Source organism: Myotis yumanensis, unplaced genomic scaffold (genome assembly GCF_028538775.1).
Source record: "Myotis yumanensis isolate MYYU_CA2020_CCGP unplaced genomic scaffold, mMyoYum1.0.hap1 SCAF_5, whole genome shotgun sequence".
Classification (NCBI taxonomy): Eukaryota; Metazoa; Chordata; class Mammalia; order Chiroptera; family Vespertilionidae; genus Myotis; species Myotis yumanensis.
In genome coordinates this window covers 38,976,641-38,991,130 of record NW_027223756.1, presented here as the reverse complement: position 1 = coordinate 38,991,130, position 14,490 = coordinate 38,976,641, and the positions used below count along the sequence as shown (strand labels likewise).

At 35.8% G+C, this 14,490-nt stretch overlaps 1 protein-coding gene across 2 annotated transcripts in view; it reads right to left on the bottom strand.

The window, feature by feature from the left end:
• BLTP1 (bridge-like lipid transfer protein family member 1) overlaps positions 1-14,490 on the bottom strand; it is a 156,150-nt gene that overhangs the window by 48,900 nt on the left and 92,760 nt on the right. For both annotated transcript variants that reach the window (XM_070415150.1, XM_070415151.1), the window contains exons 50-56: positions 13,853-13,903; positions 11,905-12,111; positions 8,890-9,128; positions 5,971-6,215; positions 5,115-5,220; positions 2,084-2,181; positions 1,057-1,242 (exon numbers count right to left, since the gene is read on the bottom strand). In XM_070415150.1, the coding sequence (XP_070271251.1) occupies positions 1,057-1,242; positions 2,084-2,181; positions 5,115-5,220; positions 5,971-6,215; positions 8,890-9,128; positions 11,905-12,111; positions 13,853-13,903 (1,132 nt within the window). The remainder of the gene's footprint in view (positions 1-1,056; positions 1,243-2,083; positions 2,182-5,114; positions 5,221-5,970; positions 6,216-8,889; positions 9,129-11,904; positions 12,112-13,852; positions 13,904-14,490) is intronic.

Here is a 14,490-nt window from a genome sequence, read left to right as displayed (position 1 = left end):
AAATTTAAAAAAAAAAGAACTAAATGGAAAGTCAAACAAAGTTTGTACAAAATTGAGGATGAGGTCCATATTCTGAACAACAATGTATTAAATGTTTTACGATAATGAGATCCTTGCTCCTCTCAAAATGTTTTTATTTGAACAAATTAACTGTTTTCCTAAAGATGACAAGAAATTTTTGTTCATTTATTCCTCCCACATATTCTTTACTATAGGCAACTCAATTTTGAAAGTGTGACTGATATTCATTTAATCAGTTCTTCAAATCACAGAAGGGAAAAGGTTAAAATCTACATAATTTTTAGCAAAATAAAAACAAAACACTAAAAACTCTGAGTTGTGAATATTAATTTTTATAAAATACAGTCTGATTTACTGCTGTGTATATATATATATATATATATATATATATATATATATATATATGTTTTACAACATATATGTTTAACATTTCGGCATGCAAAACTTGCCAATATTACAGCACAACTGAGAAACTTAGTAACATTTTAAAAAAATATATTTTATTGATTTTTTACAGAGAGGAAGGGACAGAGATAGAGAGCTAGAAACATCGATGAGAGAGAAACATCGATCAGCTGCCACCTGCACGCCCCATACTGAGGATATGCCCACAACCGAGTCCATGCCCTTGACCCTTCAGTCTGCAGGCGTCAGCTCTATCCACTGAGCCAAACCAGTTAGGGCAAAACTTAGTAACATTTTAAGAACTCACCAATGTTAGCACAAGGCATTGAAACAAAAACAATGTTTAATAAAATAAAGAGAAATTATAAGCACATACTTGTGAAGATACTGGATTAAGTTTCACATGGTTGCATTTGCACTAAACTATAACAATATACCACCAAAATACTCAATGAAATACCAAGGTAAAATTGTAAAGACCTTTATAAATTAATTTTCATTAGAATTTATAACCAGAAATTTTAGCAACTTAAAATATTTTCATAAATATAGTGATATTTCAAAAGTAGTTGAAATTGATGTGTAAAATATAAAAGCTACAGTTCTAATGTCAACACATTCTGCACTCACCTGATGTTTGACAATTTGTCCTAATGCCAGATTCAAATCCACTTGGCATTTACCAAATAGTTTCAGGTAGCTGCTGCTTCCTGGTAAGGCTTTGGTTTGAAGTCGGTTTGAAAGTTCCAGTTCAATCAATCCAGTTTCAAATCTCACAGCTCTCATTGATGGAGTTGTAGCTGTGACTTGAATACCCTAGCAGATTAAATGTTAGAAGGAAAAAAGGACTCTTAAGTCAACAATGTCTACCCACTCCAATGAAATCTTTCGATATGATAAAATAGAATGTTTTAAAACACACATAGGATGTCTAATAAACTGATAAAACAGTTAATTTCTCATTAGTAGGGACTCCCTTTAGTTAGTAAATTTCATTTCAGTATTTTGTATTAAAAATCTAGCCTGCTCATGGGTTAATTATAAATACATTATAATTAAATAAGTATTTGGTAAGAATAATTTTATTTTTAAGAACACTAATGTCTTAAAATATTGGAAATATGAAGGTTTCTATCAAGGTATTACTGCTAATTGAACAAGTGCACAAAATATTTCTTGCTGGTTGATCTAAACGTTCTGCATGGAAGGACATCCTAGGCTCTTTAAAATGCAGAAATACGTGCACACTGAAAAAATGCAAATAGGAAAAGACCCTAGATCAATGGTCGGCAAACTCATTAGTCAACAGAGCCAAATATCAACAGTAAAACAATTGAAATTTCTTTTGAGAGCCAAATTTTTTAAACTTAAACTATATCGGTAGGTACATTGTTATTAACTTAATTAGGGTACTCCTAAGACTTAGGAAGAGCCACACTCAAGAGGCCAAAGAGCTGCATGTGGCTCGTGAGCCGCAGTTTGCCAACCACTGCCCTAGATTATAGTCAAACAATTATAAAGCATTTTCTTTAGTGGATATACTTCATTTCTATTCTCTAACTAGCATATTTATGTCTCATATGAATTTTCTATAAAAAGCAGGCATTAATTAATTTGAAAAATCCTTCTAAGAGTAACATTCTTATTGCTATGTCACCTTAAACTGCAAGTTGAGGGAATAGAGTAGAATCTTAGGCTTCTCTCCATCCGCTGTCCCATCGTGTTCATTCCAGAGAGGAATTGGCTGCTCCCCGCCTAAAAGAGGTTAAAAAATTGAGAGATTAGGATAATTTCTTTAAAAGAAAAATTTCTATTTTGTGCATTAAAAAAACAACAACACATAAAACATTTATTTTCTTTAGAATGAGCATTAAACCAATCTTTTTAGCAGGTTACTTTAACTGAGGCAGATGTATATAAGCCAGGGATAATGCTATATCCATAGACACTTCTTAAGCACATTTTATAAGGACTAAATTAAAACATTATCTGAATAATAAAACCAAATGTGATTATACATGCCAGAAAATGTATTTGAGGCAAAAAAGTGACTAATTTCTTCAGTCAAAAATGTGAACTTTGTTGTTTATATTTTGATTAGTGGCTTTGTGCACGAAATTCATGCACATTAAAAGGGAATTAGAGGAAATATTTTAATATTGCTATTTGCCCTTTCTCTATTATAGAAGTGTCAAAGATGAAATAAAATTAGTAAAAATCTTCCTCCTGTGGGACCCAGAGTCAATTCCCCACCCACCTGTGTTCACCTTGAAATTGTCCGAGACCCAGACCCGGCTGGCCCCAACCCCATCAAGCCCCGCTGGGTGCGGGGGGCACAACCTCAGGTCCCCCATCAAACCCCGCCAGGTAGTGGGCACAGCCTCAGGTTCCCTGGCCTGGGGAAGGGGGCATGGCCTGAGGTCCCTCATAAAGCCCCACTGGGCTGAAGGCGCAGCCTCAGGTCCCCCGGCCCAGCGCCACACAGCCTTAGGTCCCTGCTGATCGCTCATTATGGGAACCCCGCCTCTGCTGTGGGCGCAGCCATCTTATGATGGCATGATGGAGTGATAGTCAATTTGCATACTGCCTCTTTATTATATAGGATGTGCAAAAGAAAAAATAAAGGTGGAGAAATGAAAAATAAGGTAATACAAAATAACAATAAAGAGTGTGACAGGGAAGATTATTGTGTAAAGTTTTTTAAATGAGGACAGGACACCTTGGAGGTTAAGTTCCTATTAATAGACCATTTGTTGCCCAGGCAATGTGGTACACTCAGGGAATAACGTTCTAATATTTTAATATATAACTTCTATATGTACTTGTCTTTTCTTTTATGAACTTCTCTGCATGCTTATTTTTCCAATATCCTATCTTAAAATGATCCACCTTTCTGTTTGTATGTTGAGTTCATCATCAGCCCAGAGAGCATACAGATGGGATGGAAGTTTTTTCCTATTAAGGACCATAGATGCATCAAAAGAGCCAAGAAGCAAACAGATTGCCCTAGCCAGTTTGGCTTGGTGGATAGAGCATCAACCTGGGTACTGAAGGGTCCCAGGTTCAATTCCGGTCAAGGGCACATTGCCCAGGTTGCAGGCTCGATCCCCAGTAGGGGGCGTGCAGGAGGCAGCCAATCAATGATTCTCTCTCATCATTGATGTTTCTATCTCTCTCTCCCTCTCTCTTCCTCTCTAAAATCAATAAAAAAAAACCAACTGTTAAAGAAAAAAAACAGATGAAAGAGCAGTTTTTGTTTGCTTAAGATAAAAATGTAATATTTTATGGACTTTCAAAAAAGCCATAAAAAGAACTTGTTTCTTTTTTTATTCTTTTTTTTAAAGAACTCTTGCACTTGTAACAATATGGATGGATGTTGAGGTTATTATGCTAAGTGAGTAAGTCAATCAGATCACTTAAATGAGGAATCTAAAAAAACAACAACTCACAAATACAGTAAACAGACTGGTTTGTAGCTACAGGGGAAGAGAGTTGTGGGGTGGGCAAAATGGGTGAAGGAGGGCAAAGGTACACACTTCCAGATATAAAATAACTAAGTCCTGAGGATGTAATGTACAGCATGGTGACTTTAGTCAATAATATTGTACTGCATATTTGAAAGTTTCCGAGAGAGTAAATCTTAAAAGTTCTCATCATAAGAAAAAAAATGATAATTTTGTATGATGATAAAGGGTAACTAAATTAATTATGGTCATCATTTCATAGTGTTATAAATATCAAATTATGTTATACTCCTGAAACGAATATAATGTTGTATGTCAATTTTGCCTCAAAAAAAGTCTATTCATAAAAATTCTACTTGTCTTGTGTTGATGTATCACTACCTTGAATATCTTTTATCTGGTGCCTGAAAAAATTTCTTAAAATTTAAAAGCAAATGTTCCACCTCTTACAAAATGTACTACGTAATCATTTTAGTTTATAGAAATATAAGGAACGCTATTATATTAGTCACATTAACTCCACAGTTCTTTACCTCATTATAAATTAAATTTATAGATGTGGTCCAGCTATTATTTTGACATGATTATATTCATACTGGAAATATTCAGCCTCTAGAACAATTATATAGAGTCAACTTGTCTTCTACCCTAATTCCTCTTAATACTTCATCTTATGAAATAAAATTCAATTGAACATTTTAAAAATCAAACATGTATTTCTTATTAAAATGTAAAGCTGTGATTAAGAAGCTCAATGGTAATCTATTCTTGAGAGATAGCAAAAATGTATGGGTTGTTATAAACAATTTACCATGTAGCCAGCATATAGTCACCATCGGGTATAGAATAAGGTGGCAATCTTAATATTGATCTAAATTTTGTTCCTAAATGACTAAGATTGGTTTGGTCAATAGACATACAAAAAGTTCTCTCTCTCTCTCTCTCTCTCTCTCTCTCTCTCTCTCTTTCTTAAGGTAAGCATAAAGAAGCTTTGTGAAGTTTATAAATCATGAATGTATGTGTTACACACGAGAAAAGTAATAAGCAAAAGAATCTGTAGGCTGGAAAGCCAGAAAAGGCACACTTTATTTGTAGGGAGTCACTCAATAATTATATCCAAAGGACATGCTCAATGCTCATATCACGGACCCATAGGCCATGCAGCCCATGAGAACAAAACCTGCTGCTACATGCTCTATACTATAAGGTGCCATATCAGCTCACCAGAGACTTTTTGTATCACTTCATTAACTTCCTTCATGAACACTTTCTGGACAAACACCAAGTGGTTTAGAAGATCAGTTGTAAGATTATGTTCAAAAGAACCAACCTGCCAAACAAAATTAGAGCATTAGGCTGACACTACTGACTGACTTAGTTTTAAATACATTTTTGCTCACATAAGTAATCCCAAACTCTGTGGACAATTATCTACATACTATTTGAAATCAATACTTTGAAGAAGGGTTAAAAATATTCAGATTCTCCAATACTTTACTGGCCTGACTATTACAGGCCATTCCTTTAGTTAAAAGAAATAAGTTAACAGTAGCCAATAGGAATAAATAATTTGAAAATGAATGGAAATTATAATTTAATTATGTAATCTGATAATTTTAAAATTGAAATTTTATCTATATTATAGCCAATAGGAATAAATAATTTGAAAATGAATGGAAATTATAATTTAATTATGTAATCTGATAATTTTAAAATTGAAATTTTATCTATATTAATATTTATTTTTATTGCCACTGTTGTATTGTTGGAACCATAAATAAATGTCATTATAATAAAATGAACCATGAAAATATTGCAGAGATGGATGTGAAACCCAATGTGAGAAATAATGAGGTCAAAGATGACTAATAAAAAAACATGCTTCAATTAACCTATAGAGGGAGGGACATACACACACATACACATGCACACACATACACATACCAGATTCAATACAGAATTCTGTAGAAATAAATGGTTTAATAATTTGTCTTAAAAGTTTGGATCACTACATATTTTGATACACCTAAAACTTGAAGGCCTCTAATTACAGAGTAAGAAAATTTAAAAGTAAACTTACTTCTGCCACACAACGTAGATAATTTCCCTGTAAAAAGTACCCTTGTTTCGAAGGCAGTTCATCTATACTCCACACCTGATCTGAATAACTATCATGCTCTTCCATGATGTATTTCCCAGACATAGTAACAGGAGGCAGGTTAAGACTGGCAGAAGGAGGAATAGTAGACATATCTGTGGCAGAAACTTTTGAAGTAAAACGCAACCTGTGATTTGGCAGCTCAAATGTAAACCTGGTCTGTGCACCTGTAAGAAAGAAGAAAAGTTATTGCTTGTTCATTCAGGTACTCACTCACCCATTCATTCCTTACTTTGTTCAAAAATGGTGCCTAAGAAAAATATATGCATATCCCAAAACCTATATTGAAAGATATGGAAAAGATATTTAAATGTGCTCATATTTCCTATCTTTTCAATATACTGTATGTATGGTTACTATAAAGAGTCAGTCAGTAAGTATTATTAAGCCAGCAAAAATTATTTATTAAGCCTAGTAGGTGCCCACATTGTGTTAGGTGCTAGAAAAACACTTAAAATGTTCTTCGTTTCATAGAAGGCAAAAAGAAATTACCCTTATTACAGAAGAGTTATAACAAATAGGTGCAAGAAAAATTAAGAAGTAGTAGATGCCTTATTAAAATCAAGCTCTATCACTGACTGTCACATGTACTGTGTAACATATACCCATGTGCTCCTTTCCAACCAACCAAGTCTACTGATAGTGTTCTGTACATTACCAATTCTCTCCACTCAAACAGCATTAAACAGACTATTTTCCCAACATATATAAGTATATAAATATATATACTTGACAAATGGATTATAAAATGTGTACGAAGGAGTACAAACCAAAAATAACCAAGACAACTCCTAAACAAGGAAAAGCCAGGTTATCAATATAATATTGGTGCAAATAGGGCAATGAAACATAACAGAGAACTCTGAAATAGATACCACATACATAAACAATAAATGACAGAACTGGATTATATACCACTGGGGGAAAAACAGATTAGTCAATACACGATGCTGAGATAACTGGTTGTGCATACTACTCCAGACACCAAATTAAAGAAAAATAATAATCATTTCCATATAGATTAAGAACTATATAAAAAGTAAATCTCTAAAACATTTACTAAAAAATATAGAATATTTTCATGATCCTGGAAGGAAAAGAATTTCTTTAAGACATAAAAGATAGAGCCCAGTCGGTGTGGTTCAATTGGTTGAGCATAGTCCCATGTACCAAGAGGTCACCAATTCGATTCCAGGTTAAGACACAGGTCGGCGGCAAGCTGGATCATGCAAGAGCATGGAGTATGCAGGAGGTAGCTGATGGATATTTCGCTCTCATCGATGTTTCTTCCTCTCTCCCTCTCTACCTCCTTCCCTCCCTCCCTCCTTCACTTCCACTCTCTAAAAATCAATGGAAAAAATACTCTTGGGTGAGGATTAACAAAAAACAATTTTAAAATGCACATGATAGAGGAAAATATTGGTAAATTCAATGACAATAAAATATCTGTTGATCAAAAGACAACTCAAAGTGAAATGATAACCCTATGACTGGGTGACAATATATGTTAAACATAAAATATCAAAGATTTTAATATACAAAATATATAAAGAATTACTGTGAATCTAGAAAAATACAAATGACCCAATGTTAAAATGGGCAAGAAACAAATGAGAACCATCAACAGAAATGTCATGTGAGAAAACATATAAGGGCCTCTTAATAATATAAAAAACCAGTTTCATTAGTAATTGCAGAAATATAAATTAAAACCACAATGAAGTACCATTCCACATTTACCAGAGATGAAAAAATTTAGGAGTATTGACAGAATGTGGAACAAAGGACACTCTCATCTCACCTGGTGGGAGAGAAAATGCTGGCAGGCACAAGCACTTCAGAAAAGGTTTGTATTTCCCAGTGAGGTGTAGAGGCATTTACCCCAGTCTAGCTGTCCACTCCCAATAACCACCCTTGAGAAACCGTACACCAGGACATGTATATGAGATCGACTGTAATAGCAATGTTGTAAAATGGGCCAAAGATCCATCAGTAGCAGAATGGATAAATAAATTGTGATATAATCACTTAATGAACTACTACTATATTTCAGTGAAAAATGAATAAGCCACAGATATATAAATAGATGAACTTCAAACAAAATGTATAGCAAAAACAAAATTCCAAGTTAAAAGATATGTTGGTGGGAAGATTCCATGTAAATGGAGTTCAAAACAGGCAACAGCAAATAAACTTTAAGTCATTTATGAGTATATACATGTGCGGTAAGAAAAGCAAAAAACTGGGGACACAAATTCATGACAGTGGTTATCCCCTGAGCAGCCATGGGAATGTTATCTGGTAGTGGTAATCCTTGAAGAGACTTCAAAGTATTGGTATTTTCTAATTCTTAAACAGACTTATTATTCTTTAAACTGTGTGTATATAATTTAAATTTATATATGATACATTTCAGGATAAAAATATAACAGCAAAGCATTTTTGGTCAGCATATATGAGGATCACAAAATCTTTTTGAAGAAGTCAAATTACCTTTAATTTGAGCTAAAGGCGCCCAATCTGAACCTAAACCATGTTATTCAGGCAATACGAAACTGACAGATGTAGAAATTTATTCAACTTAAAGTTTAACTGGAGAAATGGCCTCCATAGTCCAATAAGTCTAAAAAGTTCAGATGAAAGTAGGGTACATGCTTGCTATTAAGGGAGGTACATTGATAGCTGCTACTTGACTGAGGAATATCATTAATGAAATTTAAAAGTGTTCCAATTAAAATTTTCATATAATATCTATACAACCAAATATATCTTTTCATCAAACAATTGCTAATTATAAAACCAACACTCCATTCTGAGACAGAATTTGGAAGCAGACGCTACCTGTCATCCCATGGCTCCGCATCCTGCCCATCTTGTACTCAGCCCGCAGGGAGGGCAGCAACGCAGCTCCAATGGCAATGCCGTCCAACATGGTGCTGAACTTCAGGACCAGAGGCTTCTTTTCTAAGCCTTCCGGCAGCTGAGGAAATTCATTTGTTTCAATAGGGGTCTGATTAACACTCGTTGGCGTTTTTTCAGAAGGTAGGGGAGTTGCAACATCTTCTTTTACAGGCTGTGCGCTACAAAGCAAAAATAATAATAATTAAAAAAAACACAATGGCTACCATTTTATTATATAAAATTATTGGAGTTCTTAATAAAAATAGCAAAAATATACTATAAACAGATGTTTTATTTCTATTTCCAGACCATATTGAGACTTCCTAGAAACAGCCATTAAAAATGATGATCCAAAGAAGCAAGCAAAAAGAAATAATCACAATATAAACTGGAATGCTATAACACCAAGGCCATTCATATCATCAATGTAAAACTAATTGGACTTTAGATTCAGGTTTGTCTGCTTCCAAATTCCATGACTTTAGCATTGTGTACTCTACTGTTGCTTGTAAGACTATTACTGCTGTGGCCTACTATTGCTACCATTATTAATAACATTAATAACACCAACAGCCACAATAATTGAGTGCTTATCTGTGCCAGGTACTGTTTTCAGTGCTTTGTGTATTTTATATCATTTATTCATTGATCGCACAAAGCCCTTTGAGTGGACACTATTATCTCCACTTTGTAAAGGAGGAAATATGGCCAGAAAGTGGTGAAACCAGGACTTGAACTCATTTAGTCTGACTACAGAGTCTGATTTTCTAACTATTACACTTTCAGGGCAATACAGTCTAATAAGGAAAAATTCCTTAGAGTATTTTAAACTAAGGCTTATGTGACACAATCTGGATTCCATATTCCACTGACAGAAGAAACATTCATATTATTACTACTTAGGCAACTTTAGATAGGAATGAATATTACATCAGAATTAAAGATCTAGATCAGGGGTCCTCAAACTTTTTAAAGAGGGGGCCAGTTCACTGTCCCTCAGACTGTTGGAGGGGCGGACTATAGTTTAAGAAAAAACTATGAACAAATTCCTATGCACACTGCACATATCTTATTTTAAAAAAAACAAAACGGGAACAAATACAATATTTGTATTTGCATGTGGCCCGCGAGCCATAGTTTGAGGACCTCTGATCTAGATAGAACAACTGGAAAACTCACTGCTTTTGGACACCACCAAAAAAAACCACTAATTTTTTTTTTTACCAGGATGGGAAAAATAATAAGAACATACTTTTATCTTTTACTTATCATATATTTATTAGTTATTCATTAGTTATAGCTTTGGAGACCAGTGATGCAGACCCATGAATAAGGGCTCCAGACACAGGGAATAAAGGGTAACATGCCAAGGTCCAAATTATTGCCTTTTAAAACATTTGTGTGGTATGATCATACACTGCCTTGAACCACGTATAGAAAGGACAGCACAAAACCATGAATGGCACATAAATGGGCACTGAAACTTTTGAAATCTATGCAGTCATAAATTTCAATGAGTTAAGAGTAAACAAGAATTGATACATTCCTAGAATTTGTCAGTTGGCTCTTTATTAGTACCTCTTATGCTGCCCACATATCTCTAGGGCTCTTAAGCTTTATTGATGCCCAATGGAACACTGACAGTGGCACTTGTGACATCCTATCTAATAATAGACAAACATGGTCATTAACCATACCTCCGCTACGCTTCCCATTGGCTAATCAGCAGGATATGCAAATTAACTGCCAACAAAGATGGCGGCCGGCAGCCACGCAGCTGAAGCGAGCAGGAGGCTTGCTTGCTCCAGTGATGGAGGAAGCCAAGGTTCCCCGCCTGCCACGCTCAGCTCTGAGCTCCGAGCTCCGGATGCAACAATGTTGAAATTATAGAAGCTAAACAAACCCCAGGTACCTGCTTTCAGCCAGCGGGGCCTCAGAGCTTAGAGCGGCCAGTGATAGCAACAGAGTTTCAATTATAGAAGCTAAACAAACCCAGATACCTGCTTTCAGTCGGCAACAGCCTCAGAGCTGGAGCGGGCTCTCAGCTCCAGTGACAGCTATAGAAGGTAAATAAATCCCAGAATAAAACAAAAACAAACAAAAAAAGAGGCTGGGAGTTTCAGTCACCCACCAGCTTGAAAACAGACCTCAGCCCCTCATCCAGGCTGGCCAGGCACCCCAGTGAGGACCCCCACCCGGAAGGGGGTGTGACCAGCTGCAAACAGCCATCAGCCCGTCATCCAGGTTGGCCAGGCACCCAAGAGGGACCCCCACCCTGATCCGGATCACCCTTTAGGGCAAACCAGCTGGCCCCCACCCATGCACCAGGCCTCTATCCTATATAGTAAAAGGGTAATATGCACACTGACCCTAACAGCAGAAAGACTGGGAATGACTGGTCACTATGACACACACTGACCACCAGGGGGCAGATGCTCAATGCAGGAGCTGCCCTCTGGTGGTCAGTGCGCTCTCACAGGGGGCAGCTCTGCTCAGCCACAAGCCAGGCTGATGGCTGCCAGTACAGCGGTGGTGGTGGGAGCCTCTCCCACCTCCTCAGCAGCGCTAAGGATATCTGACTGCAGCTTAGGTCTGCTTCCCACTGGCAAATGGACATCCCTTGAGGGCTGCCGGGCTGCCAGAGGGATGTCTGATTGCCATCTTAGGCCCAATCCCCCAGGGAGCAGGCCTAAGCCAGCAAGTGGTCATCCCCCAAGGGGTCCCAGACTGTGAGAGGGCACAGGCCGGGCTGAGGGACCCCCCTACCCCATAGTGCACAAATTTTTGTGCATCGGGCCTCTAGTATAATATAATATCCAGTACTACCTACCATCATGTTTGATTACTTTCCACCTGCCCCTGTGTCTATCATGGTCAATGCTCAGTCTTCCTCCACATTGCTGTTCACACAGCAAAGAATTGTAGAGAATGACAAAACTCGATGGAATAACTTACAGTGTAGAAGGTTGTCTGATGAGATCTGAGATCTGCTTCGACAGCTGGTGAGAACTCCGAACCATCATGCTATGTAAGGTGGCGGGGTGCTGTGGAATGTTGATGCTGATAGCTCCGACTTTGAACACGGCAGCGTTGTTTGTCTTCAACCCTCTCTGGGCACTGTAGAGGGCCTGGGACTTGGCGATACTGCATTTCACTACAGTTCTAGCAACAGGAAAGGAGGACTATTAAAATATAGCCAAGTAAAGATAAATTTTGAAAAGTAGTATTATTGAGAGCAAGACAAGTGCTTTTAAGTTACTCATTGAACTAAACACATTAATATTTTTTTCATGTGTTTAAAATCATACATTGAATAAGTATTCTATAAATATTGAAATACATTTATTTTACAATGTTTGCTAAACACACCAAATATTCTATTTTAATACAGACTTTATAGAAGAACATATGTCTGGGATCTTGTGTAAGTAAAAGCATGAACACTGACACATTACATACATGCAACACAAAATTCCATTTTCACTTTTTTTCTCCATTCAGAACTCCACTATTCTCCTCCAACTTATTTTAGGATCTATACAACCACTAAGAAAGCACAAACACTGAATATGAAAAGATAAAAATACAATATACTTCTTAAAATCTAAACAAATTAATAATCATCTAATATATTAAAATATAGTAAGAGAAGAAATCTTGTGAAATGAATGAGCAGAAAGAAGTACAGCAGAAGAATGGCTCTCAACATGGCAACTATGGAATTACACTGATAGCATGTGATAGGTCACATGCGCAGAAACCATGACAAAGCAGTCGTTGGCATACAATGGAAAGGTGCCTGTCAATGAACTGCACCAGGAAAGGCCCAGATAGTAAAAAGATGGCCTCTAACATAAATGCTATCTTTCAAATGAGCAAAGGATTCTTGAAAAATAAATAGATTTAGCAAAGCACTCCGTGATGAAAGGGAAACAATAAATCCTCTCCAGCTACTATGACTACTAAAGTGGACTTACTGGTAGTTTTTTTTTTTCAATACCTATTAAAATGGCATTAATATGGGAGAGTGATTTCTAGAAAACAATAATTTCTCTAATTTAAAATTAGTGAATTTATTCTTTTTTAGTACTTCTAATTGGCGGATAAAGAGATATAGATCACATTAATCTCAACGAAGGGCTGGTAATTGATATTTTGTCTATGGCCTGTTATCATTATGCAATGAAACAAATCTCACCAAGTATGATAATCTTACCAGCATGGAACTTAATATACAGATTCAAATATTTATTCAACATATTCAAATTTTACAGAAAATGCCCAAATAAATAACCAGTGCTAAGTAACACATTAATTTGTCACAGTGATAAGACTCATGTGATGAATATTTTTAAATATAGCACTCAATATAGCTCACTACTACAAAATATCAGATATACATGAGTCAAATCAAGGCAATCAAAATACAGAAGCACATATAGAAAAGTCATATATAAAATCTGTCAACAGAGCAATAAACACTCCTCATCTTAAAACAGGACCATAAGGTTGAGATGTGTAGATATTTTCAATGTTAGTTTTAATAATTATTTTTGCAATTAGTGAAAAATCTTTTGCAAAGTGAAACACTTTGGCTTCTACTATCACGTCAAACATTAACAAGGATATGTGATAATATAAATTTTGACAGTAACATGTCTAAAAAGAGCACAAGCAATGCACACCTACAGTGCTACAATCTTTCAACAACAAAGCAAAAAGGTAGCCGTTACCTGTGTGTTTGCTGAATACCAGTAAGCTTTAATCTACAAAAGGGTCTATGTTAAAACTACAAAATAATAACTAACTACATACATTCACAGCCATGCAGATAACATTATCCTTAAAACTATTCAGTGCTATGTTAATCACAAAGCCCATGAAAAAGAATAATATGACATACAGAAACTCTTGTTTGGCTGTGCTTGTAGGAGATGTAGGAAAATCCTCCAGTCTACAGATGAAGATTCAAGAGGAAGCAGGAAACAAAAAGGAAGCAGATAAGCATTCATGCATAAATCAGTTACAACATGACCGATCATCTGGAAAGCTTTTCTTATTTCCCACTTTTACAATTTTCCTTCAAAGAACCTTTTAAACTACTTTTTTAGTTCTGTTTCCTTTTCTTTGAAATTGGAAATAAAAAGCCAAAGAATAAGTCCAGGAACACTTAACACTACTAGAACCTAGCAGTGAGTAATAACTTTTATTTTTCAAATATAAAAGTTAAGGGATCTTTCCTATGATTTTTTTTTTCTAAAGGCAAAAAAACATCAACTATCTAATACTTAGAAAGTCTGTTCAATAAATATGCTTTTGCAAGTTTAGAGACTATTTATGCCCTTTTCTTAAAACAGCAGTTGTCAACCTGTGGGTCGCGACCCCTTTGGCGGTCGAACGACCCTTTCACAGGGGTCGCCTAAGACCATCCTGCATATCAGATATTTACATTACGATTCATAACAGTAGCAACATTACAGTTATGAAGTAGCAACGAAAATAATTTTATGGTTGGGTCGCAACATGAGGAACTGTATTTAA